The 26,850-nt window shown below is 54.9% G+C and overlaps 8 protein-coding genes across 8 annotated transcripts; 4 read left to right on the top strand and 4 right to left on the bottom strand.

The window, feature by feature from the left end:
• Positions 1-1,317: 1,317 nt before the first annotated feature.
• Positions 1,318-3,037, top strand: ATEG_08663 (fungal specific transcription factor domain-containing protein; the record flags this gene model as incomplete). The annotated part of the gene is made up of 4 exons (XM_001217248.1): positions 1,318-1,498; positions 1,548-1,791; positions 1,841-2,369; positions 2,420-3,037. The coding sequence occupies 4 exons, from the start codon at positions 1,318-1,320 to the stop codon at positions 3,035-3,037; spliced, it is 1,572 nt and encodes a 523-aa protein (XP_001217249.1).
• Positions 3,038-3,740: 703 nt separating this feature from the next.
• Positions 3,741-11,464, top strand: ATEG_08662 (uncharacterized protein; the record flags this gene model as incomplete). Its single annotated transcript, XM_001217247.1, has 2 exons — positions 3,741-4,379; positions 4,427-11,464. The coding sequence occupies 2 exons, from the start codon at positions 3,741-3,743 to the stop codon at positions 11,462-11,464; spliced, it is 7,677 nt and encodes a 2,558-aa protein (XP_001217248.1).
• Positions 11,465-11,548: 84 nt separating this feature from the next.
• On the bottom strand, positions 11,549-12,598 carry ATEG_08661 (zinc-binding alcohol dehydrogenase family protein; the record flags this gene model as incomplete). The annotated part of the gene is made up of 1 exon (XM_001217246.1): positions 11,549-12,598. The coding sequence occupies one exon, from the start codon at positions 12,596-12,598 to the stop codon at positions 11,549-11,551; it is 1,050 nt and encodes a 349-aa protein (XP_001217247.1).
• Positions 12,599-13,213: 615 nt separating this feature from the next.
• On the top strand, positions 13,214-14,956 carry ATEG_08660 (LipA and NB-ARC domain protein; the record flags this gene model as incomplete). The annotated part of the gene is made up of 1 exon (XM_001217245.1): positions 13,214-14,956. The coding sequence occupies one exon, from the start codon at positions 13,214-13,216 to the stop codon at positions 14,954-14,956; it is 1,743 nt and encodes a 580-aa protein (XP_001217246.1).
• A 626-nt stretch (positions 14,957-15,582) lies between these two features.
• On the bottom strand, positions 15,583-20,012 carry ATEG_08659 (uncharacterized protein; the record flags this gene model as incomplete). The annotated part of the gene is made up of 4 exons (XM_001217244.1): positions 15,583-15,600; positions 15,692-18,583; positions 18,628-18,782; positions 18,827-20,012. The coding sequence occupies 4 exons, from the start codon at positions 20,010-20,012 to the stop codon at positions 15,583-15,585; spliced, it is 4,251 nt and encodes a 1,416-aa protein (XP_001217245.1).
• Positions 20,013-20,824: 812 nt separating this feature from the next.
• ATEG_08658 (proline permease PrnB) lies at positions 20,825-22,486 on the bottom strand (the record flags this gene model as incomplete). Its single annotated transcript, XM_001217243.1, has 1 exon — positions 20,825-22,486. One exon carries the CDS (start codon positions 22,484-22,486, stop codon positions 20,825-20,827), a length of 1,662 nt encoding a protein of 553 aa, XP_001217244.1.
• A 1,170-nt stretch (positions 22,487-23,656) lies between these two features.
• On the bottom strand, positions 23,657-24,657 carry ATEG_08657 (uncharacterized protein; the record flags this gene model as incomplete). Its single annotated transcript, XM_001217242.1, has 2 exons — positions 23,657-23,981; positions 24,056-24,657. The coding sequence occupies 2 exons, from the start codon at positions 24,655-24,657 to the stop codon at positions 23,657-23,659; spliced, it is 927 nt and encodes a 308-aa protein (XP_001217243.1).
• Positions 24,658-25,337: 680 nt separating this feature from the next.
• ATEG_08656 (uncharacterized protein) lies at positions 25,338-26,663 on the top strand (the record flags this gene model as incomplete). Its single annotated transcript, XM_001217241.1, has 1 exon — positions 25,338-26,663. The coding sequence occupies one exon, from the start codon at positions 25,338-25,340 to the stop codon at positions 26,661-26,663; it is 1,326 nt and encodes a 441-aa protein (XP_001217242.1).
• Positions 26,664-26,850: the final 187 nt, after the last annotated feature.

Below are 26,850 nucleotides of genomic sequence, written 5' to 3'. Positions count from 1 at the left end.
TCGAGCTCTGATTCCAAGACTACAAGAATCCACAGAATCCTTCGGAAAGGGTAAGCTAATAATTACGAGATCATGATGGTGGTACTGTTGTACTCATGTTGCTAGCTAACTTGTTAGTATTTCTTGTAGCATACACATACAATGTTGGAAGCCCCCAACTGCATCGTAACAGGATCTAGATCGATCCTCTCCGATGGAAGACAGGACCATCTTCGCCGCCGCCTGGGTTCACGACATCCGGAATCTCATCCGACGGGACAAGATCACGACGTTGACAGTAAATGCAAGGCTGTGAAACAAAAAATCGAATATTATTGGGAGTGGATGTGAGGTCGACAGGGTTATCATGTACAAGGCCGCTTTTCACCCTCCTGTACGAGGGTTTCCTGAAGCACGTAGGCTAGAGGGGGATATGATATTAGGGGGTTGGAACGAGGGTGCGTCGCACGAGAGTTCCAATTGACCAGGCCGTTTCTGCTGTGTATATAGGGATCTGGTGGTGGTTCACACAAGTCCTGAGAGGATCGTTACAGTGAAAGACCTAGATCATGTTGGAGGAAAGATCCATTGAGCACCGCTAATGGTTATGAAGCTGAATGCCGAAACAGGTTAGGGCAGTCCCATAATGCATCTCAACATCGGAATAGTAGAAGATATGTACAAGTTGATATTGGGCTCGCTAAATGTTAAATTCGTCGTGCTTTATGTCAGTCGGAAACCAGTAGAGCCAGCACTTGTAGAGATGTTCGGGTAAGCATATAGGGCAACATCCAGACCCTGCCAAAGTGTGACCACGAGGCCAGACCTCCAAGTGCATACCCAGATATTTGGACCTGGTCCAAATGGTCGAGATAGAAATCCAAAACTTGGCACTCACTTCAACGCCACGGTAGGAGGGTTGGAGCGTGCGAAGACCATGGCATATGGACACCAACTAGCCCGACCACGTCCTTAACAAACTTCTTTGGACCAGCAAATGACCTGTTTCCCAGCAGGAACCCGTTACAACAACGGTTTGTCCACTTGGAATGTGCCTGGATGAGAGGACTGCAGCTGGGCTACATCACAATAGCTCCTCCTGCCAGTGACACGGATTGTATCTGCTAGGCAATAACGGTTTGAAACACTCTATCGTGGGAGAAGGCTATTCAATGGGGGATGTATAAGTGTTCATTTTTAGGATGCCACTGGGGACAATATATGGTTTGGAACAGGAGGTCATGCTTCGTGGAAATAAACCATACATGAGTAGTATCCGGGCACCTAGTAGCTCTATCCATCTACATGAAGATCATCAAGATGGTCACGACTCCCACCATGTCGCGGCAGCGCCCTGGATCCGCCTGTGAGGAATGTCGTCGACGGAAAGTTCGCTGCGATCGTCGTCGTCCTCAATGTCAGGTCTGTTTCGAAAACGGCATCGAATGCAAGATCAACACCACGAGACTCCCAAGGGGTCCGAGAAAAGGACAGCTCCGGACGTTGCGGACTCGCATCGGTATGTGTATCTATAAGTGGCGCTATGAGCTACTACTAACACGCATTAGCGGCACTTGAGCGGTGTCTTGCCGACCAACACCCAGAAATCACCCATCAGATGGCTGGGCTGTTTGATGGGTCTGTACTGGACTGCGATGGGGAGGATGATCCGTTTCGAGAGATTGGAGCTGTGCCTGAGCCCATTGCAGAGCCATTGGGGGATGAAAGTCCACCAGACGCTCGACTGACATCATCTCCAGACCCAAAAGTCCGAAGCACTGGGCTAGTGTCTGATCTAATGCGAGCCGACCTGTGAGTCTTCCTGTGGAAAAATGAACCAGGCCGGATCTGACATGGGCAGGGACCAACTATATTTCGACCGAGTCCACTCGTTTGCACCGATTCTTCAGCGCTGGAAGTATCAGGTCTGGGCAAAGCAACCAAAAAAGTCAGATGGTCAGATATGTCTACAATATGCCATGTGGACCCTTGCTGCCTCTATGTCTGCGCAGTTCCAAGGTATCCGGGATGCCTTGCATCAAGAGACTCGCCGGATGCTGGACATCCTCGATCTCCGATGTTCGCGGATGGAAATGGTCACGATCGAACAGGCACAGGCGTGGGTCTTGGTTTCTATCTACGAATACATGCACGTATCCCCTCAGCAGGGCTGGATAAGCATCGGGCGGTGCTGCCGCTTGGTCCTTGGTATGCGGTTGTATGAATTGGATGATCCCAATAGCCCGATCACAATGAGCCCAGACCAGGATCAAGGCTTGGTAGACTGGACAGCATTGGAGGAGCAACGTCGAACGTTCTGGATGGCGTATTCGCTGGATCGTTTCATCAGTTTCCACAGCAGTTTGCCTTTCACGCTGAACGAACAGCTGGTATGGCCCTAGGAGCCTTGGAACAAGGCGGAGCTAACGCACAACGATAGATCTCGACACGCCTGCCGGCCCCGGAAGAAGATTTTCAGGCAGGGCAGCCGGTCATCTCGAGCTATTTGCCCGAAGTGTTGAGCAAAGGCGTCCATGGCCAAAGAACGAGCGTTACCTCGTCCTTCGGTGAATGTATAATCCTCGCCACGATCTGCGGACAGGCTCTCTCGCATCGCCAAAAGGTAGCTGTGGAGCAGATCAACGGGGATATCTTTGATGGCTTTTGGAATCGCCATCGATGGCTGCACGATGTGCTGAATCACCGCATCCAGGTGCTATCAACATCAGCCCAGGTAGACCCGATGCTCATATTTGCGCGCATTGTGGCCCAAACGCTAGTCCTGTTTTTGCACAATGTCCTGGAGTCGATTACATGGAAGACGGGAGACCATCTCTTAGGGATTATCGAGTATGAACGGTTATGTATCCTGGCCGCACACGAAGTGCTCAGCTTGCTCAAGCTGCAAGCACAGCTGGGTTACTTCAAGGTACTAGCAGACGAGCCGATTATAATGGTCATACATCTGACGTTTATAGGTGCATCCGTTAACATCAATACCGTTGATGATGTGTGTGGAATTCTTCACGGCTCATGCATACCTGGATTCAGCATTTGATTTCATGCTTCAGGAGGTTCTGGGGTGTTTGCAAGACCTCGACAGAGTTAAAAACCCAGTATTGAGTCCAGGCCATCCCTCATGAACCAGTCATCTTGAGGAGGCCACTGATTTGACGAGTAATGGTGTCTCAGACTGGGACGTTTTGTGTTTGCTCCTTAATGTGGAGCCCTGTGGCGGATACATAACAGATGAAGGCTAAATAGGAGTCGCAATGTGTTTTATCATTCATGCTTGAGCTAGATACGAAGTGGTTCTAAGACTCTAGCCATTTTCCCGGAGCTGTAGCCATTATAGTTATATAGTCGCTTACACAGCGAGCAGATAAGCCGCATACCCCCGTCACTCACAACTCTGACCATGCTTGGAGACACGCACGGCCCGCATAGGTGACGGACAGCAACAGATGTAGTCGTGACACAATCACGGCTGGGATGAGTGTGGCTGCCGAAGAGATAGCCCGTAGACAAACTCCGACGGGAGCCCAGCATGGGCCCGGAAAAAGTAATATTTAGATTGCGCATATTGCCTCAACGAAGATAGACAACGCCTTTGTGGTCCATATTGTTAAGCACCGAGTTGCTCTTTTCCCCCGAACGCTTCGTGGATGGCCTAGTCAAGAGGACGGTCTTCCTCGGCATTCCTTTGCCATCCTACATCTCCAATCGTCCCTACCCTCAATCATACCTCCGTTTCGTACTAAATGGATACCACGCATTTCCTCCCTTCCTCGAAGGCAAAGACGGTCTTGCTATTTGGCTGCCAATGTCTCTCCTTCAATGAAAATGACTTCCACCGGCTCCGTGATACGGTCCTGGACTCTCCCGAATACGGTTGGATGTTAGAAGTCATCTCGGAGCTTCCTGTCTATTATCGGACCGCATCTACCTATCTTCCGAAGCTGAAGACAATCCCCGGGGCACAACAGCTCCATGCATTGAATGACTGGTTCAGGACAGGAAACGTGCCGGCTGAGAGATTCCCATTGCCTTATATCCAGCTGGCTCCACTGTTAATGATAACGCATTTCCTGCAATACCTGCAGTACATGAAGCTCGTCTACCCAGACTGTACAGCAAATGGGCACCTGCGTCCATCGTCAGACCTTATTGTGGAGAATGTTGGATTTTGTATCGGGTTATTAAGCGCTTCTATCGTGTCCAATTCGATACGTGTGGACACCTTCCAAGAGCGTGCGTCGGTTGCTTTGCGGTTGTCCATGTTGATGGGTGCCATTGGTGACGCTCAAGAGATGGAGGAGGCATACACGTCGCTGGCGACAGTGTGGAAAGCCCCTGAGTTGGAGAAGAAATTGGCGGGCTGTCTGAAGGACTTCCCCAAGGTAATTTTGACCATCATCCATACCGGGAGATTACACTGACAGAATAGGCTTACGTTACTGTCTGCTTCGATGAGAACCGAGTGACAATCATGACACCCCGGCGAGATGTGAGACGGCTCCAGCAGAAGCTCCAAGCAGATGGATTCATTGCCACTCAAGTCGATTTCAACGGACGGTATCACTGGTCTGGGAACGAGGACGCCTTACTTCCGTTGATGAAGATATGTGCTGCTGATCCAGCACTGCAGCTTCCAGGGAGAGAAAAGCTGGGCAAGACTGAGTATCCTACCCACGAATTCGTTCTCCGATCAATCCTCGTGGAGCAATGTCAATGGCTACAGACGTTCTCTATAGTGCACAAGAAGCACCTCTCGGATACCGATGCAGTCATCGTGGAATTCGGCCCCGAGAGATGTGTACCTCCAAACTTTCTTCGTTCTCTCTCTGGGAGGGTTATCCATTTTGCCGATTTGGATATCGATATTTCATCTCGGGTCTCGCCACTCCTCCAGACACCCCGCGTGTACGATGAAGACATTGCCGTAGTTGGAATGGCGTGTCGTGTTGCTGGTGCAGATGATTTGGAAGAGTTCTGGAAGTTGCTATGCTCGGGACAGTCGCAGCATCAGGAGCTTCCCCTAGAACGATACAAAGACTTCGAGACTCCGTGGAGGCCCGACGCCATCCGGCCATGGTTTGGGAACTTTGTTCGAGATATCGACGCTTTCGATCACAAGTTCTTTAGGAAGGTTCCCCGAGAGGCGATGTCTCAGGATCCGCAGCAGCGTCTTGTCTTGCAGGTGGCCTATCAGGCCTTGGAGCAAGCAGGATACTTTCAGCAGGATGATATCGACAAAAATATCGGATGTTACATCGCTTCCTGCACTGTGGACTACGAGCACAACGTGAACTGCCACCCAGCATCCGCATACGCTGCCACCGGACTCCTGCGGAGCTTCCTGGCCGGCAAGTTAAGCCACTACTTCGGATGGAGAGGGCCAGCGTTCTGCGTTGACAGTGCTTGTTCGGGCTCCGCTGTTGCCCTACACCAAGCCTGCCAGGCCATCCTGAAAGGCGACTGCACCGCTGCCATTGTGGGCGGTGCAAATGCAATAATGAGTCCGCTTGCATATGACAACCTTGCCGGAGCATCTTTCGTGAGCCCCACTGGGCCTTGCAAGCCATTTGATGCCAAAGCGGACGGGTACTGTCGAGGAGAGGGCTTTGCGGCAATATTTATCAAGAAGATGTCAGACGCTCTAGCAGCCGGTGATACGATACTCGGGACTATTGCCGCCACAGCAGTAGAGCAGAATGCAAACTGCACTCCCATCGTGGTTCCAGATACTCAGTCCCTGGCTGGTCTCTTCAAGAAAGCGACCGCCCGTGCACACATCCTGCCTCGTGATATCTCTGTTGTGGAGGCACATGGAACTGGGACGCAAGCTGGAGACCCGGCGGAGTATGCTAGCGTTAGGCAATCCCTCGGAGGACCTCAGAGAAAAGCACCGTTGTTCCTCGGATCTGTCAAAGGCCTTGTAGGTCACACCGAAGGGGTTTCTGGCCTGATAGCTCTGGTCAAGGTGCTCCTGATGCTCCAGGAAGGAAAGATACCGCCACAGCCCAACTTCCAGACGCTCAACCCGCACATATCAACGTCGCATGATGACAATATGACTATTCCTACGCGCTTGATGCCGTGGGACGCCGGTTACCGTGCGGTCCTCATAAATAATTACGGGGCTTCCGGGTCCAACGCATCTATGGTCATTACACAGTCTCCTGCATCTTCCTTGCAAGACTGCCAATCGTCAATACACACGCCGGGCAATAGCCTCCCATTCCGCATGTGTGCTTCCGATGAGAACAGACTACGTGACTATGCTCAGCGGGTTCGCCAGTTCATTCGTGAAAAGTCGATCTCAGCAGGGAATTCGGCCTCTCTAGCCAATATATCCTACAACATGTGCCGTCAGTCCAATCCTGCTCTCGAAGCTCAGATTGCATTCCGATGCGCATCGCCGGAGGAGTTGGACAATAACCTCACCGCCATCATCGATGGGAGGGGTCCGCAGATCACTAAGCTGAGAAAATCAAGTCGCCCAGTGGTACTCTGTTTTGGTGGCCAGGTCTCGACGTTTGTCGGGCTAGACGGTGGCGTCTACGATGCATTCCCATTGCTGCGTCAGCACCTTGATGACTGCGATACGACCCTGAAAGAAATGGGCCATGAAGGGCTATATCCTGGCATCTTTGAACATGCACCCATCAATGATCAGGTGAAATTACAGACCAAGCTATTCGCCCTGCAGTACGCATGCGCTCGGAGCTGGATCCAGTCAGGCCTCTCTGTTGCTGCAGTGGTTGGTCACAGCTTTGGGGAGCTCACGTCGTTGTGTGTATGTGGCGCTCTCTCCCTTGCTGACGCTTTAACTCTTGTGGCTCGTCGCGCAGCCATTATCCGAGACAGCTGGGGAAGCGACTCGGGGGCGATGATGGCAGTCGAGGCAGACCGTGTTGAAGTAGAGCAGCTACTCAATGAGCACAACACTTCGTGTCCTATTGGGGGCTTCCCTGCCAGCATTGCCTGCTATAATGGCCCACGGAGCTTCACATTGGCTGGGTCTACCAGTTCCATTGACAAGATCCAGGATGTCATCAGGACGAACCTCAGGTTCTCGCACATCAGGACAAAACGTCTCTCTGTGACGAATGCGTTCCATTCCTCGCTAGTGGACCCTCTTGTCACTGAGCTCGAACACGTAACCGATGGATTGACATTGAATCAGCCATCTATCCACCTGGAGCATGCTACTGAAAATCCGTCGAACTGCACCATCCCAACTACCTTTGTTGCCGATCACCTTCGTCGCCCTGTTTACTTCAACCAAGCTGTCGAACGCCTCGCAGAGAAGTACAAGTCTTGTGTCTGGCTTGAGGCAGGATCAAACTCCACCATTACGTTGATGGCGGCGCGGGCATTGGGGTCCTCCGGCGAGCATCATTTCCAGGCCGTCAATATCACTAGTAACGCAGGCCTGCAGAATCTCACCGACAGGACTATCAGTCTCTGGAGGGAGGGCGTGTTCGTTCGCTTCTGGGGTCACCATGCTTGCCAGTCCCCGGAATACGGCCCTGTTCTTCTCCCTCCATATCAGTTTGAAAAGTCACGGCATTGGATGGATAATAAAAAGCTACCATCCACTACGTCGCATCCAACAAGTGCACAGGCAAGAGAGGATGATCTGATTTGCTTTATGGGTTACGAGGGACGAAACAAGGAGACAGCGAAATTCCGCATCAACACAGCTCACCCTCGCTACCAGAGTGCAGTAACCGGACATATTGTTGCACACACGGCGCCTGTTGCACCGGCATCGATTATTCTCAACACCGTTCTGGAAGCCCTCTTCAGTATACCCGAAGGTAAAGGAATGGTGCCACAGGTTCACAATGTTACAAGCGATGCGCCGCTGTGTCTAGACCCGTCCAAGGAGCTTCAGATAGAACTCACCACCCAGGATCCAAAGCGACGCATATGGGACATGAAGTATATCACACACGACCCGTCTAAAGGCCAGAAATCAAGCCTTGTCCATTGCCAGGCTCGGATCATTCTGTATCAACCTGATGATGGCAAGGTATCCAACGAATGGGCCCAATACCGCCGTCTCGTACCGCACCATCGTTGCAAAGAGCTTCTCAATAGCCTCGATGTCGACGATATCATCCAAGGTCGTGCGATGTATCCCTCGTTCTCCGAGATTGTCGATTACTCTGAGCAATACCGCGGCGTGCAGAAACTCGTCGGCAAGGGGACCGAGTCCGCGGGAAGAGTGGTCAAGAAATACAGCCCCGAGACCTGGGCAGATCCATATCTGTGTGACTGTTTTAGCCAGGTAAGTGGTTTCTGGGTCAACTGCATGACCGATCGCGCGCCTACGGACATTTATCTTGCAAACGGCATGGAGCGCTGGATGCGCACTCCGAAATATGCAGATACGGCGACCCCTCGTCCTGACAGTTGGGATGTCTTTGTGATGCATCAGCGTCATGAAGGGTATTACATGAGTGACATCTTTGTGTTTGACCCCAGCACAGGGGACCTTGTCGAAGTATTTCTCGGAATGCAGTATGCCCAGGTGGTGAAGACAACATTTTCGATGATTCTCAGCAGGTTTGCCCCTGGGTGTGCTGTCCCCGTCACGAACCAAATTGCTAGGGCTGCTGAAAAGTCTTCATCTTCCTCGAGTCTACCAGGCCATCCCAAGCCGCCTGTGACTGGTGTACCAAAGAAGAGAAAGTCGGACTTGGCGTCTCATGTGAAGGCTATTGTGGCGAACTTCTGCGCGATGGACCCCAGTGAGATCCAGGACGACGGTAACATGGCAGATGCAGGAATTGATTCCCTCATGGCCATGGAGCTTGCCAAGGAAATGGAGGAGAAGCTCTCTTGCACTCTTGCCCCGACGGACCTCATGGAAGCCGATACATTCCGGGATTTAGTAAAGGCGGTTGAATCGGCATTGGGTGAAGATGCTGAACATGCGAGTACTACAAGCGAGGAGCCCGACGAATCCAGCAATGCGTCCAATTCTGACCAACTACTCGCGACTCCCATGTCCGATTCAGTAACCAGTGTCACATCATATGCTTCCGAACTGAATATTCCCCATGACATCGTCCTCGAGGCCTTTGGCGAAACCAAAGCTCTGACCGATCGCTTCCTGGCCGAGAACCAATGCAGTGGTCGTCTACATGCCTTTGCTCCGTTGCAGTCTCAACTCTGTGTTGCTTTGACACTGGAAGCTTTCGAAGAGCTGGGTTGCTCGGTGCGTACTGCAGCTTCTGGTCAACGCATGGCGCCTATTACGTTTGATCCTCAACACCAGGAGCTGGTGGACTATCTGTACAAGAGGCTTGAAGAGGCGCGTCTAGTGGATCTGGACGGAACTACTGCAGTTCGCACTGCAATCAAGCCTCCTGTCAAGTCGAGCACGGCTATATTGGAAGAGATCTCACGAGTCTACCCCGAATACTCCGGTGCTAGTCGTCTGGCATATTTCACTGGGAGTAAGCTCGCTGCTGTGCTTCGCGGAGACCAAGACGGGCTGCAGTTGATATTTGGCACAAAGGAAGGCCAGGAGCTCGTCTCTTGGATGTACGGTGATGAGCCACATAATGTCGCCGGTTACAAGCAGATGATAGACTTCATCCAGCGAGTAGTACACAAATTGCAGAAGCCTGGAGCATCTGGTCCACTCCGCATTCTCGAAATGGGAGCGGGCACTGGGGGAGGGACGAAATGGTTCCTCCCAGAGCTCGCGAAGCTGGGGATACCGGTAGAGTTCACTTTCAGCGATATTTCGCCCGCATTTCTGGCGCAGGCGAGAAGGCGTTTCCGCGAATACCCCTTTGTCCAATACCGGGTGCACGATATAGAGAAACAGCCCGCAGACGACCTCATCGGCACCCAGCACATTATCATAGCCAGCAATGCTGTGCATGCCACATCGAATCTCCAGGAGTCTACGCGCCATATGCGCCGCGCGCTTCGGCCGGACGGTGTGCTCCTGATGCTGGAAATGACGAGGCCGCAGTTTGCCATTGATATCGTGTTTGGTTTGTTCCGCGGATGGTGGGTGTTTAACGATGGGCGGAACCACGCTATCACCAGTGAGGAACGATGGGAGACCGATCTTCACGCTGTGGAGTATGGCCATGTGGATTGGACGGATGGGCATTCTGCAGAAGTGAGTGTGCAGCGAGTCATCTTTGCCACTGCTTCTGGTCCGCAGCGTGAGAGACTGCCGCTTGGAGTGCCGATGGTCTCCACTAAGCCAGCCGCCGATATGGACAACTCGGGCCGGCAACGCATTGCAGACGGCTATATACAACGGACGGTGAACTCTTTTGAGGCGCCTACTGCTTCTTCTGCAGAAGATGTGAAAGACGTATGCGTGCTGGTAACCGGTACAACTGGAAGTCTCGGTAGCCATATTGCTGCGCATCTCGCTCGGCTGCCGACCGTGACATCGGTATTTTGTCTCAATCGACGTATGACGAAGGGAAATGCACTAGATAGACAGAAGCGTGCTTTTGAGACACGTGGAATTGATCTCACCACGGAGGAGCTCGAGAAGCTTTCCGTCTATGAGAGTAGTACGGCGGATATTAAACTGGGACTGAATTCAACCAACTACAAAACGCTCGTCTCCTCCGTCACGCATATTATTCACAATGCCTGGCCTATGAACGGCGCATCTTCATTATCCAGTTTCGAGCCTCAATTCTCGGTCATGCAGAACTTGGTGCATCTAGCGCGAGATATCGCCTGCGCACGACCAAGGGCCACCAAGGTTCACTTCCAGTTCATATCCTCCATCAGCGTGGTTGGACAGCAACCCCTGATCACTGGTCGTCCTGAAGTTATTGAGGAGAGACATGAGATTGAAGCAGCCTTGTCTAACGGATACAGCGAGGCCAAGTATATCTGCGAGCGCATCCTGGATGAGACCTTGCATAAGTATCCAGATCGGTTTGCGACGATGGTCGTTCGTCCTGGGCAGATTGCCGGCTCTTCAAGCAGTGGCTGTTGGAACCCAAGCGAGCATCTTCCAGCTCTAATCAAGTCTTCTCAAACTCTCAGGGCGTTCCCGAATTTCCAAGGTCTTCTTTCATGGACTCCAGTTGATGATGCTGCAGCAACGGCAGTTGAATTGCTCCTTTCAAACAAGGCTCCTTATCCGGTCTACCATGTTGATAACCCCGTCCGACAGGACTGGTCGGCCATGATACATGTACTCGCTGATGAACTTAATATCCCCTCCGCCAATATCATCCCGTTTGCACAGTGGGCCCAGCGCGTCAGGACGCTCCCCGGAATGAAGGAAGACAACCCAGCCATCGTGATGGTTGACTGGCTGGAGAAGAACTTCGAGCGCATGTCTTGTGGAGGTCTACTGCTGGGCACTAGCCATGCAGAGGAGCATTCACCCACGCTGGCTCGGGTGGGACCAGTCAGTCACCAAGTGGTTCGGAAGTATGTGCAACGATGGAGGGAAATGGGCTTCTTGCACCAGTGATCTGTGCTAGCAATTGCTTCTTGGGGCAAAATATCGATTTGATTGTTCTATGCTCATTAGAATGTGAATAAGCTTGCTGCGTACTTAGTCGCTCAAATCAACAACAACCTTGGTCGCACTGACACCCTGTTGTAGAGTCTTCAACGCCTCTTCAAACGCCTCTAATCCCTTTCCTACGACCTTAGCCTGCGGAGCAGGGACGAACGCTCCCTCGGCCATGGCGCGAGGAAGATAATGCTCATAGATAGCGGGTCCAACCTCGTTGCTTTCGAGTGCGCCTCCCCAGATAAATTTGCATTCAACGTCTCCGATCTTTTCCTCCTCAGCCGTGAGAGGGACACAGGATGCGACAAACTTTCTGCTATTCGTCTTTGCGATGACGGCCGCGCAAGGCTGAACAGACCCTCTAGTGACAGCCAGGGCTCCGATGGTTTTCCGTCCATCCAAGGCCGCTACTAGATCTTTTACGATCGTCTCGGACTTGTAGTCGAACACCTTGCTGGCTCCAAGACTCTTGACCAGCTCGAAGTTGTGCGGGGAGCACGTCGTCACAACTTCGTATCCCGCTGCGACAGCCACCTGAATGGCGTTGCATCCCAGGCTGCTTGATCCTCCCCACATCAGGAGAACTTCCTTCTCGCCGTCTGCTTGGACAGGCGGGCACTGTGGGTGCCTCATGGCGAGATAGTCCTTTGCGAACATCCCGGACGCCACGGTCGACAGTGCCAGAGGAATGACCGATGCATCGATGAAGGAGATGTTATCTGGGATAGGCGCGGTGACGGCCTCCCTCATCACAGTGTATAGCTGGAACCCAGACTGTGGCAGGTACATGTTGGGCTGACGGGCGGCTCCACCAGCCAGGCCTACGACCCGGTCTCCGGGCTTGAACCGGGTGACAGAGGGGCCAACCTCGACGATCTCACCGGCGACATCAAAGCCTGCAATGAGCGGGTAGCTGACCCAGGGAAATAAGGGGCCCATGCTGTAGAAGGCGACGTCGATGGGGTTGAGGGCGGCCGCATGTGTGCGGATCACCAGTTCATGGTCGGTTGGCTGTGTGTAGGGGGTTTCGCGGATCTCGAGGGGTTTGTTGACCCCGGTAATGAAGGCAGCTTTGTTCTCTGGGGCCATTGTGATTGAACGTTGTGTTGGTATGGCGTTGGTACTGATGCTGATAGAAGATAGCTGGTGGCTGGTGATGTTAGTCGACGGCCTGGGCAGCCCGGACCTACGGAGTACATGGTATTTATATTCTCCAACAGATGCACGTAAGACATCTGAGATGCTCGATTGATTGGTAGTTCTGGACTCCGATATTTCCGTCGGAGTTCCTAACTCCTTTGTTCCATCCAGCATGGTGCATTCCATGGGTGTGGCGCAATTCCCGTTAACTCCGAGACGGTAGTAAGGGACGATCCATTTTTGCCCTGACTTAGGACATGGGTGGATTCAAAGGATGAATCGAGAGGCAGTACTCCATTTATCAAGTGGGCGTTTATTCTCTCATGTAGTGATGGTCAATTCTTCGATGGAAGTATAGACACGAAGATTATGAACAGGGAAGCATCTGTCCATAAAGTGGTATAAATGACTAAGCAGTATGCATAATACCGGCAGATCGACATCATCGCCGCCTCCTGATTGGGCAATGGCAACTGTCATATCATCATCGCCCTTTTTGGCTTCACCTTCTCACTTTCTCTCCTTCTCACTTTCCTATATCCATTCCTCCTCCCACCATGCACCATGTCCGACCCTTGTATCAGGCGAAAGCCCGTCGCCTCTACCCTGACAGTAGATTCCCCTACTCCTACTCTCCGTGGCGTCGCCAGTGCGCCCAGGCTTAGACCGATGCCTTCTGCGGAGACCCTTCCACCCCCATACTCCCCCCATTCTCCTTTACTTACGCCTCCGAATCCCCCCGTACAGCGTGCTGCCACGGATTATCGGCCCGCGAGCTCCTCGTCCGCTCAGCCTGAGGGTCCTTCCCCTGTTCAAAAAGCATATGGCGAAGCCCGCCACTTCCTCGGCGGCCTCATCGCCCATCCAACCGAATCAAACAGACACTTCACCATCATGCGCCACTCGTATGGGGTTGTCTTCTACCGTGGCAGCACCACTTCTGTGACGATATCAATCTTCTCCGATATCCCTCTCCCCCCTGACCGCACTCTGTGGCTCCAAAGTAAAGGTTGGACCGGCAAGACGGGCATGCGCGCAAAGGCGCTGCTTCATCTCACCGACGACTGGCTCAATGTGACTCCCTCTATAGCCCTCCGCGCGGACCAGGTGGATCCCGCCGATGAGCGCGCCTGGCAGCGCGACATCTCCAAGTTCCGCAAGAAGGCTTCCGGCCGGCTACGCGATCATTTGCTTCGCGAGACCATTGTCGCCCGCATCCCTGTCGAGGCAGGCGACGGGTATTTTCAGCTCATCCTGTGTCAGGGTGAAAAGAAGAAGAAACTCGGCGTGAGTCCTGTATTCCGGGTGCTCTCTACCTCTTTAAGTCCCAGCTCTGTCCGTGGCGCCAGTTTGAGTACCCTCCCATTGGAGATGGGTGCCATGGTGGTTGGCATGTATGCCCAGAATGCCGTTCAGGCGGTCCTGGCACCTGTCTCCCAGGCTGTCCAGAATAAAATTCAGCCATACCAGCCTGGTTTCGTTCAACAAACTGCCGCTGAAACGGCGTTGTCAATGAGTGGCGTCGCTGACCGCATCGGGCTGGGAGACGACGATGACGATGAGAACGCGCCTGCTGGACAATCGCGTTCATTTCAGGGCCCGCAGTCATTGGACTATGGTCCGCAGCCACCCTTCCCGGTGGACTTCAAGGCTCGAACGGCGACTCTTCCGAGCCAAGGGTCTCGGATGGGCCTGGGAAGAGTGCCTGACACCATACTGGAACAATTACATGGATTCTTTTTCGGTTGGGCGCGGTTTGATCTTGTCAGCAACAAACCAGATGGCTCTGGCACGGTCAAAACGCCCAGTCCGTGGTACCAAGCTATCCTGTCCGTTCGCAACCTGGACCCCTCGCAACATGCACGAGTCAATCTTTCCCAGACCACAAGGAAAATCACAATCCTTCGGTTCCTGGAGGACATCTACCTCCCCCCGGAAACCAAGGTCCATGTCCGAGTGATGGGATATCTGCGACCTGATATTCCTCCCCCGTCCGGCCGGACCGATAAGGAACTCGCCGCTGCACGCGAGGCTGCGGCTGAAGCAGCGGCCCTCGCCGATTCCACCGATGCCACCGCTACGCAGAACATTCTCGACCATCCGGCGTGGGGCCCTGAGATGCCAGCCGGTGAGACATCGCGGAGTCTCAGCTGGAAGGACCGCACCAAAAACACCGTGGGCAATGCGCGTGCACGGGGTCAGAAGATGGTCGAGAATGTTCCATTGCATTGGCTGGGTGTACGCTCTCCCACGGCGGAGATGCGAGACCGCCAGATCAGTGTCAATGGCTTTTACATCGTGCGGTAGCCTCTGTTATATATACAACCTTCGATTCCTGCTTGTATATTACTTTTTGGATTATCTTTTTAATATATGTATCAATATATGCTCGACCTGGACGCGGCATGGATTCCTTAAACCATATACAATCTATTGTCTAATTATTCAGCCTTTCCAATATCGATCCCATACGGCTTCTGGCCTCAACTGTCCGTCCACCATCCCAGGCTCGGTATCAGCCCAGTCAGTCTTAAGACCTGCAGATGATCTGATTTACGCTACACCTCCACTCCTGGATGCACCATGTTCTCACCCACCAGCTGCGACGAGGCATAGGGGGAATATATATCCACAAGCTTGGTACGATATGATGGTCATTCAGAGAGAAGAATACACTACCAAATATGAGCAACTTCAATCCAACTATCTACCCAGAAAACAATCTCCCACCGCATCTCCCTCGGAATCCTTCATTCCCCCGTCCATAATCCATCCAATACGACGAATAACCTCCACCGGGCTCATCTTCCACTTCCCAAACATCCTCATCAGCTCCTTATCCAGCCGAACTTCCCCCTCGCTAATTTCACACAGCCACTCATACGCTAGCTGAACACGCAGACACTCGTACAACCCTGCATCGTCCACATCCCCTACCAGCAGCGCGCAGTCTCTCCGGTGTTCAGCACCGACACGATTAGCGGCCCTCTGCACCCATCCAAATTCCAGCTGCATCAGACGGTCTTCAGCACAGCGACGCACCAGCCGCAGCAACTCCCGCACGAAGGCGGATATCGAATCCTCATCCCCAGACCTGCCCCGAGGAAAAGGAAGCAGCAGCGTGTGCAGCCTCAACGCAGACGGGAGGGTTGGCGGCGTCCGCAGCGGCGAGCGTAGCCACTCCGGCGTGCGCAGGGACTCAATATTATCGACTATCTTCCTCAACATCTCCCCCGCCAACAGCTGCTGCGTCCCCTTTCCCTCTTCTGCGAACTCATTCTGCCACCGCTGCGATAGCCCGCCTAGCAATTCCGTGACCAGCGCCGGCTGCACGACGAACCGCTTCTCAATCACCGAGTACGTGATCGGATTGCGCACGAGGATCCCCGCGCGCAGCACGTATTCCTCCGCGACAGCATCCAGCGCCAAGCCGTTCAACACGCAGGGCTGCTCGCCCCTGCGGAACAGGAGGTCGAGATACTCGAAAGTAGGCGGACGCCGATACAACTCGAGACAGTCGAGCCAGTGCTCGCTCTCGCTAGTATTGCGGAACTCGGCATCCCGTTCGCTCAGCGCCGCGCTCACGGCGTTGAGCGTCTTGTAATGCAGATGGGCGAATGCCGCGGCACGGGTGTGCTGGAGATACGACGCGGGGAGATACTTCTTCCACGTGAGGAGCACGCGGTGCGTAATGTGGGGGTCGAACGGGCCGAACGGGAAGTCCGTGATGTCTATGTCCTCCGGGAGATGCAGCCGCGCGAGGAAGGCTTTCATCCAGCGGGTATGCTGGGCCGTGGACTCGTCGAGGAGAGGGAGCACGATGGTCAGGAGATAGTTTTCCATCTGCTTGTCTGGGATGTAGTCGTGCGCGTCGTACACGAGACGCTGGAAGATGGGTCTCTGGCGGGTGGAGAGGACGCGCGGGAGAGGGCCGTGGCCTGTTTCGGCGGCGCGCCATTCTTCCTCAGAGACTTGCGAGGTTTCGCTTGGCCCGCTGGCGAGGTGAGCTGCTTGTTTGAGGAGGGCGTAGACGGAGTCGGGGGCGATGTCTCGGCCGAGGAGGGTGAAGATGGACAAGAGGGTTTGCACGCGGACGTCGGTGTTGGGAGTGCTTGTGAAGAGGGACTCGAGGATCTCAACTGCGGTGTCGACGGATAGGAAGTCGGCGTCGCCGAGGAATTGCGCCAGTTTCTTAGCAGTGCTTATGATAGCAACGGCGTTGGTCGCCTGGTCGTCGTCTGTCCTGATAGTGAGCAGTCTATCTTTGAGGAGGACGCCGATCTCGCGGAATAGGGTGCCCGCTTGCTCTGGATGGAGCCTGCGTCCTAAATGCAACGGCTTCAGCTCCTCGTAGTAGGACGACTCGTGCGGGAGCTCCTTCACAATGCGCAGGACCAGATCGGCCGCATGGGATGGCTTATCGCTGTGCGAGAGGATCCGGATCAACTCGACCGTGCAGCGCAAGAGGGGCGCGTACATCGTATCGTTTGCATTCCTTTCGAGGACACTGTCGATCATAGCATTGCAGCTATCCTTCAGCAACGTCGGGGAGACAGTACGGCTGAACGACTTCAGAACCCACGGTACGCGGCGGAGGATATGTGCGGAATCAACGTGCATCTTGCTCACGAACTGTCCGTCCATGTACATGGCGGGAAAACGTCGCATTCCTTCAGGAAACGACGCTGGCAATATGCGCTGCTTGGTGAACGTCTCAAGAATGAGAAGCGCGGAGAGCGCAATCGTTTCCTTGGTCTCCAGAGAGAGCGTACGAGGCGACGAATAGACGCTGTAGTACTCAAAAGGCCAGTTCCTAATATCGTCCCGGGCAGCCTCATTCCCATATATCAGCCTTTCGAAGGTGAGCCGCTCGCCAAACTCCCGACAGCGCAGCACCGTGACCGGCATGTTGTACTCATACACCTCTCCCGGACGAGGATCCCACTCGACGACCTCATCCGGCATCAACGAATCATGCAGATACGTCGCCGTCGGCACCGGTGACGGATTGATGCGGTGCATCATCTTGCGAATCCTGGGGCTCCTGATACGGCTCGCACGCGAAAACCATATACGGAACATCTCCAGATGATCCGGGTGCTCGTGCAATTGCTGCTCGTAGTGCTGCCAGATCTTGACGACACGGGACTGCATCTCTGCAGTCCTCCCGCGACCTACGTACGCCTCAATGATAGGTGGCAGATCGTCGACGAAGATCCCAATCGGTGCTCTGCCCATAGGCGCGTCGCGCAGAAGAACGTCCCGCGGCGCGAAGAGCACTTCGTTGGTGCGGCGTGCTATGAACGGCGCCGCTTGGGGGCGGCTTATCAGCACGCGTGCCCATTCCAGAGTGGGAAACAGGAACTGGACCGCCAGGCCGCGAGGCCAGCCGGGGCCCAACGAGATGACGTCGGGGTCTATCTTCTGCCTGTGCATTTGGGCTAGCTCGTCGCGTTGTTGAGCTAGTTGGTCCATGAACCCGAGCATCTCGTCGGACGGGTTCGCGGGACAGGGCATGCCACCGAGGAGGCCGTCCATGGGCGGCCATTTGATCTTCTCCTGCCCTTCTGCGATGCCGATTGTCTCGTATCTTATGATGACAGGGATGACTGGTGCGAGTAACGTGTCGGCTAGCTGCGCTGCGCTGCCCAGCTGTTTGTACTTCGGTTTCGTACACCCAATAATACGCTTATGGACGATTGACCCGATGAGCGAGGGGATGTTCTCCAGCACTTTGGGGGAGATGCCTGGCTCTTTGATTGATTGGAGGACAAGATCGAGGAGGGTGTCGAGGACAGTCTTGGCCGCCTGCACGGCGGCAGAGAGCTCGGACAGCGAGGTTGGTAGTCGTGCTGTGGGCGACTCGACGCAGGACAGGAGATCTATTGTCTGACCTTGTATGACTGCACCAAGCATGACGCCCGCAAACAGCGACTTGATCTGTCAGTGTGATTTCAGGTTTGGGGGGAATGCCATACCGGATTGCGTATAAACCGGCCGCTCCAACGGAGGATAGCATGAAAGATTTCGATGGATGAGCTTTCCTGTGCCACCCAGAACGCTCCTTTCACCCATCTCAGTCGTCTAGATTCATCTGTCTCCTCCTGGGCACGCTTGATAATCTCATCGAGGCCTGCGTGTGTCAGTATCGCCCTACAATAAAAGATAGCTGCATACATTTGTGAGTGACTACAAACTCCTTCACACCCGATTCTCCCTCCCATCTTGCCTTCAGCATATGCTGGCACACTAAATCAAACCCATGGGTTGTAGCGACATCTATATCTGGGAGGAATTCCGCGCAACCGTAGATCTTCAAGGTCCGCCGAAACAGACGCTCTGCGTCTGCGGCTGGGAGGAGTCTGAGGACTGAGGGTGGCCATGCGGGCGGCAATGACCTTTCACGTTCAGATGGGACCAGTGAAGAGATATCATATGAGAGGTACTTGGTGTTCTGGCACAGGAGCTGGAGGAGCGAGAGTCGAGCCTCAGGGGCAACGTTTTCACAGAGGCTTTCGACAGACTTGCTGAAGTCTTCACGTGGGAGGTTTTGCACGTCGAGCTGCTCGTCTGGGTAGTCGCGGAGGATTTGGATGATCAGACGTTCCAGGGCTGGTCTATGCTGGGCGTTTGGGCGAGGAGCATACTTCTTCGAGATACGGGTTTTGACCACAGACTCGGCTATGGTTGACGTCTCGCCACAGACTGCCACAGACCAGTAGACAAGAAGTTCGCGGGCCAAGGGGACTGTCAGGATGGATTTCTGTGCTGGAGCCTGATTCTGCGTCTTCTGCCTCGCAGCCGGCGGCAGTCTGGATTTGGGCATCGAGGGAACGAAGAACTTCATGGCAAGTGGAAGCGCAGCATCGACGACGAGAAGGATATGGTCGAATCGAACATCTCGAAGTTGCAGGAAGGTCTTGACGTAGAGCGAGACTTCTCCCCGCACCCTCTCAAGGTCGCGATCCGTCCTGAGGACATGGAAAAAGTCTAGGCAGAAGGCGACTCTCGGATCTTGAACATCATCTGGGACTTCATCGCAATGGAATGGTGTATAGCTTTCTGAAGAGCATACAAGACCTCTGGCTGCGTTTCGCACCACGCACCGACGAACATGAGGCGGCACGACGACACTGCCGACAGCCATCTGTCGTAGAAGTGTTGCATGGAACGGCACCAGCCAGCGCGTCAACAGCGTTGGCTCCTGTGTCTCGTTCAACTTGGCTAGAGTATGGGCGACCATTTCAGAGCTGCACAGGGGCAGTAGCCTGTCGGAATACAAGGACAACGGTCGCAAGGTGTGATTCTCGACAAGTAGAAATAGCTCGTCCATGTGTCTTGCGATCTCAGTGCGGTCTGCCATGTACCTGCATTTCGTGAGGGCTTTGAGGATGTCGTCGACCTGCGAGATGGACGACTCGGAGAGGATTCGCATCAGGCCTTCTGCGCCGCCCAGCGCGTCCCAGGTTGATTTCCATGATTTGGAATGGAATGCGCGCGAAAGAGAGCGGATTCCTGCTTCGCGGATCCCATAGGAGGCAGTATTTGATAGAGCGACAGAGAGCAAACCAGGAGAGTATCGCAGGGCAATCGGGAGCCAGACCGCGTAGATCGTCGGAGGAAGAGACTCTACCTCGACGAGCTGTGATATTAGCCTGTCCAGGTGGTGTACATGCTCGACCTCGGGATTTTGTTTTACCAAGTCCTGAAGATGAGAGGCGAGGGCTGGATAGCTCAGTCTGAGAAGGGTTTTTGGCTGGAGGGATGTCTTGATGTCCATCGCGTATTTGTCTGCTGATTGTTTCTGCGGGGAGGCCGTTTGTTATATTCTTGAGCCGCATGTGTTGTCCACAGTCAGCCGCACAGGCGACAGATTATACGAGGTGCTACATCTATCGCACCAATCCGGATCCTACACCCGCAGACACATGCATGGTCGGTGCTATAGGCGATGATCTTATAGGTCGGTGACGAGTGCGATGAATATGGTTGCTTGTCTTCAGAAAGATACCCTAATCACGCCGACGGTGTTGGGGTAGAATGCCTCTAGATGCAAATCTGTTACGGCTGCTGGTCTGAAGTGAAATAAAGTAACATTGGGTATAGATAGATCGACACTAATGACTACTTGATGTGAGACATACTTGCACATCGAATAACGAGGCATCAATCGTACTACTCAACCAGCACCATCATCTTGCGCCACCAGGTATCCCGCGGCCGCGGAGGCACCTCGGCCGCAATAATCTCCGCCAGACCGGTGTGCATATCGACATCCTCCGGCCGCCACGCCCAGGGATCCTTCCAGAAGACGATGCGGTGGCCGGCATACAGCACCACGAACGCCGGGATGCCGATGTACGCCGTGAAGAAGTTCGAGGCGGACCACTCGCTCGGGAAGAAACAAGTGAAGCCGTTGATGAGCAGGAGGAAGACGCATCCGACCAAGGCGATCCACATACCGTACGGCTGCAGACGCGAGTTGTACGGCTTCTCGATGCCCTGCACGCGACAGGCCTTGTTGAAGCGGAAGTACACGATGCTGCAGCAGATCCAGCTGATGAAGCCGGACGTGTTGGTGAAGTTGATCAGCCAGTTGAAGACGGTGTAGCTGCCGCTGCCGACGGCGAGGTAGCCCAGCACCGAGAAGAGCGCCGACACGCCGACGGCTAGGTACGGCACGCCCCAGCGATTGCAGGCCTTGAAGATGCTGGGCGCGTTGCCGGAGACGGCGAGCGAGTACAGCGACCGCGACGACATGTAGAGGAAGGAGTTGCCGGCGGACCAGGCGGAGGTCAGGATGGCGGCGTTCACGATGCTGTCCAGCGCGGGGATGCCGGCGTTGGCGATGGCCACGACAAAGGGCGAGGACGATGCGTCGGTGCCGCTGCCGTCCGTGATGCGCTTGTCGCGGGACGAACAGATGACGCCGATCGCCAGGGCGGCGAGCAGGTAGAAGAAGACCAGTCGGTAGATGTAGCGGCGCGCGGCCGTGGGCACGTTGCGTCGGGGGGACTCCACCTCACCACCACTAATGACCACCAGCTCGGGGGCAAAAATAAACGCAATGGCGCTCTTGACGATGCACTGCAGCAGCCCGACGAAACGACCGGCGTCGCCGCTGACCAGGTACGTGTTCATGGCCCCGTCGGCTTTCCAGAAGTGAAACCCTAGTCGCTGCCGATTGGGCCCGCCACCCCAGAACAGGATGAAGGAGAGCAGCAGGAGGCCGATCAGCGTGATGATCTTGATGCCCGCGAACCAAAATTCGGTTTCACCGTAGGCGCGGACGGGCATGAAGTTGAGCAGAACAATGACGACCAGCATGATGGTGATCCAGACGGCGATATGTACCCCCGAGTGCCAGTATTCAATGACCATGGAGGCAGCGACAATCTCGTACGGCACCAGGATGCCCAGCGAGTACCAGTAGAGGTACCCCATGGCGAAGCCCATACTGCGCGAGACGTACCGGAAGCCGTGGTAGCTCATAGTCCCGCCATGGACAGGCATGTAGGCGCCCACCTCGGCGATTCCCGTCACCAGACAGTAGACCAGCACGGAGATGAAGATGTAGCCCAGCAACAACGACAGAGGACCTCCGATAGCCAGCGCCTGACCACTGCCAACGAACAGACCGGTGCCAATGGTACCTCCCAGCGCCATCATCTGGACGTGTCGGTTCTTCAACCCTCTCTGGGTCACTTTGTAGCGCTCATCGAGGAGATCGGCCTCGACCATCGCCTGCAGGGCGCGAGGCTTCAAGTCGGCGGCGGCGGACTCAGGGTCCATGGAGGCCGTGGGAGCCACGGCGGGCTTTTCTTCGTCGGCGACCATGGCGAGGTCGCGGGAATAAGACGAAGAAGAGAAACTGGAAATAGGAAGAGAGGATGAACGGAAGAAAATGGTGGTACTACGAGCAGAGGGGGTCCTCGGTTATTATAGACGTCACGTCGTACCATGCACCCGCAGCCGAAGTATCAAATCAGTAATAATCCTCATAGGTAATTGCACTAATCACCAGAATCACCAGCTGATAAGTCGGCAGGATTCTGGTGTCACTTGGCAGGCGTCCAGGGGGAGCGCTTCTCTGCCCTTAAGCCCTAGACAGCCAGCAGACCACCGTCGCCGCCGGCGCGGTACAGATACGAGCTAAGCGGCCGCTAAAGCTGATAAGAGAGGCTGCTAAGCCTTTTGCAGCAAAGGATTCCTCCGAGAACAATTGCGGGGAGGCATCTTACTCGCAGTTATTGGGTTTCCGGCTGACGCTTATCAGCCACATCTTGGCCACGGGCGAAGGCAAAATTCTGGAAATCCAGCCGAGGGGAGCCCATGCTGAGCACAGTCATGATGGGAATGGAAACGAAAAGAAGAAGAAGACTGGGACAGAACAGAAGAAAGCGGGTTGGTGGGAATGTTCGCCGTCGTCGAGCATGTCCCAATCGGGAAATCTGATATCTCAACCTCATCTCGCTTCAATTCCATCCAACAACCACACTTGATTCCTCCTAAGCTAACCTTCTCATCTCTTTCCGATCCAATCGTCTTCCTGTTGACCGGTCCGGCCACCGGTCCGGACATCCCTGTTGCGCCTAAACCTCAGGGCTGGTCGCTTAAGTCGCTGAGCCTTTCTTTCCGTCCCTTGGATCTCTTGGATCGCTTGGGTTTGGCTTCACCTCTCGTATCGGTTGGACTCACCGTCGAGATGCCGGTGGGCAACCGGTTGAGATAGAGATGGACAGATAACGGTCGCTTGGATGTAGGAGACAATCATGGAAGTCATATCATCATGAATATCATGGACATATTCATACACTTTGGTCCGCGCCCCATCCGCTTATCTGGTCCCAGTCGACCATGACCACCCGACCGCCACGCTGCCGACCTTCTCGCTCCAACTGTCGCAGCAGCCGTACCTCGCTGTCCGTCAAGACTCGTCCATCCGTCCGTCGCTCCCAGGCCGCTTGGGTCACCACGGGGGCAAGATCCTGCGCCACGGCGGCCTCGTCACGGCCCCCAGCGTAGGTCCTGCCCGCGCCGGTCGGGCGCGACACAAACCAGTCCGACTCGACTACGGTGTAGCGGCGTTCCAGCCACCAGATGACCGGGCCAGGTCAGGATCCATAGCTGCGCCAGGATACAGAAATAGTAGAGAAATCCGTGGTTGCGCAGTCGGTTGATCCAGTGCGGCGAGTACACCACAATGGACTTGTTCGTCAGGTTCGCGGAGATTCGGATGTTGCCCTGGTAGTTGAGCGAGCGGATGTGCGAGGTGAGGATCGAACGGAGGATGGAGACGTCGAGACCGACGACGCGACGGGTGTAGGTGAAGCTGTATAAGACGGATTAGCTATCATGCTCAAAGCCGACCGCAGAATAGATAGGAATGAGGTTCGGTAGACGTACGATTTCACCCCCCGTTCCTCGCAGAACCGCTCGCACCACCCCATCAGACCCGGCCCCGACCGGTCATTCCCCACCAAAGCCGTCTCTTCGTCTTGGTCAATAGCTGAGGAATGCGACCGCTTGTCAGCGCCGTGTCTGGGCGATCGCGACCGGCAGCGTCCGCCGCGGTAGGTCTTGATCCCGTCGTCGTCCGACACGACGCGGAGCTCGTGCCATTGGTCTTGTTGGTCGGGCGGCGGCACAAAATACGGCGTCAGGTCGATCTGGAATTCGAAATCGATGATCGTCTCGGTGTCATTTTCCTTGCGGTTCGGACGCGACCGTGTCTCGGTGTGGGCTCCACGGACCGTCAGACAGAGTCGCGGCGGGACTTGCGCTTGGCGGGTGATCAGGCTGTGAAGAGCAGAGGCATCCTCGCTCAAGGACGGTGACAACGTAGCAACATGGGAGGTGCGGGTATCCCAGGAGAAGCTATGGTAGGTGATGGATGGATAGTGGAGATCGTCGAGAGCACTGGGAGTAAACGACGAAGCACTCGGAGTGGACGATGAAGCGCCGGTCGCCTGTTCGTAAGAGGGAGGGGGGTCGGAAGGGTTTCCCATGAGTGATATCAAGAAATGGATAGAGCTGGGCTAGGAAAAGAGGAAGACATGTAGGAGAGTAGAAGACGGGGTGTGAACAGCAGTCGAGATGTTGAGATGAAGTCACTACAGTCACATGATGTCAGCGTTCAGTATACAACCCTGTATACAACACCACCAGGAGAAACATATAGAACGGAGGTTGATTCAGATGGACCAGTTCAGAAGTCGAATCCTTAGAGAAGGTCTGTATTCTATTCATCTGTCGATATACTTCACGCAACACCGTCTACTCACTGAACTATACATATACAGAAAGGCCATTGGATGTCTATACAAGCTACACCAGCATCTGGGCGAGATCACCATGATAAACTCATGACTCCATTGATCAAAATGATTGATCCGATTCGAGCTATATACCAGATTCAGCTCATGACTGAAACCGCATCATCGTCGTCCATTGTTGTGGTGTTGGACCTCGCTGGGTCAACTACAAGTATAGCATTCGCCGACACAGCTCAGCAATACAACCACCCTAATCATGCTCCAATGCCCGACTTATCTCGGGGAATCTGCGAGCCTGCGAGCCTGCAAGATTATGCAATGGGTTATCTGTCTTCTCCGCACTGCGGGGTTCTGCTTAAAAGCCCTCGGCAGTACATCCTCACACTTCATCCTGCATACATACAGCCTACAACATGGCAGTCCCATGGAAGCAACCTCCCCAGAAGGAGTATCTCCTTCATAACGCCACCATAATCTCCCCCGTCGACGGCTCCCTCCATCGCAATGCGACCCTCCATCTCGCCGACGGCAAGATCCGCAGCATCACCGACTCTGCGGCCCCCGCAGCGCCCGCAGACGCCGTCCACGTCGACCTCACCGGCAAATACGTCTGCCCCGGCCTGACAGACTGCCACGTCCACGTCACCGCCGTGCCCGGCGGCAAAGGCCTCAACGAGACCTTCCTGATGCACCCGGACCGGTCGAAGCTGCGCCAGCCCTTCGTCTGCCAGCAGATCCTGCAGCGCGGCTTCACCACGATCCGCGACTGCGGCGGCGCCGGGCTCGCGCTGAAAGAAGCCCTCGCCGAGGGCGTCATCCAGGGCCCGCGGCTGTTCATCGCCGGCCACGCGCTCAGCCAGACAGGCGGGCACGGCGACCCGCGCGACGCGTTCAACGACACCCGCCCCGCCGGGGACGACTGCTGCGCCGGCCTGATCATGGGCCTGGGCCGGATCGTCGACGGCGCGGAGGCGTGTCTGAAGGCTGCGCGGGAGGAGCTGCGTCTTGGGGCTGACTTCATCAAGATCATGACCGGCGGCGGCGTGGCGAGTCCCACGGACGCGCTCGAGCATCTCCAGTTCTCGGCGGCGGAGATCGCGGCCATCACGTCCGTGGCGGCGCAGCGCGAGACCTACGTCACGGCGCATGCGTACACGCCGCAGTCGATCCGGCACGCGATCGACAACGGCGTCAGGGGCATCGAGCACGGTAACCTCATCGACCCCGACACGGCGCGGCTCATGGCCGACCGCGGCGTGTTCCTCACCCCGACGCTGGTCACGTACGCGGAGATGGCGTCGGACGAGTGGCGCGGGTTTCTGCCGCCGGAGCTGATGGCCAAGAATGGGACGGTCCTGGCGAAGGGACTGCAGTCGCTGCGGATTGCGAAGGAGGCGGGCGTGACGATCTGCTATGGGACGGATCTGCTGGGCGCCATGACAGCGGCGCAGACGAGGGAGTTTAGCATCCGTGCGCAGGTGTTGTCGCCACTGGAGATCTTGCAGAGTGCGACTATCAATGCGGCGCGCATGATGGGGCAGGAGTCTCGACTCGGTCAGGTTAAGGAGGGATATGTCGCCGACTTGTTGGTTCTAGATCGGAATCCCCTGGACGATATCACCGTCTTGGACGACCCCGACAAGCATCTGCTGGCTGTGCTCAAGGAAGGCCGTGTGCAGGTCAGTCGGTGGTCCAAGATGCCGCAGGAGGTGTTTGGCGTGCTTCCGGTGATTGAGTAGATGTCTTTCGCCTTGCTGGGACACCACTCTGTCTCAGATTCTGACAATGATGAGCTGTTCGGATGAGTACCATGCTCTGATGTAAGGACGACAAATTAGTCACGAAAGCAAGGGGGAGGTCATATTCTGACTCCTCAGGATGAACCATCACTTTCTAGTAGTCAGGAATCTAGTCTTCAGCTGTTCT

Source organism: Aspergillus terreus, genomic scaffold (assembly GCF_000149615.1).
Source record: "Aspergillus terreus NIH2624 scaffold_13 genomic scaffold, whole genome shotgun sequence".
Taxonomy (NCBI): Eukaryota; Fungi; Ascomycota; class Eurotiomycetes; order Eurotiales; family Aspergillaceae; genus Aspergillus; species Aspergillus terreus.
The sequence above is the reverse complement of the archived record's forward strand: the minus strand, read 5'-3'. Positions and strand labels throughout refer to the sequence as shown.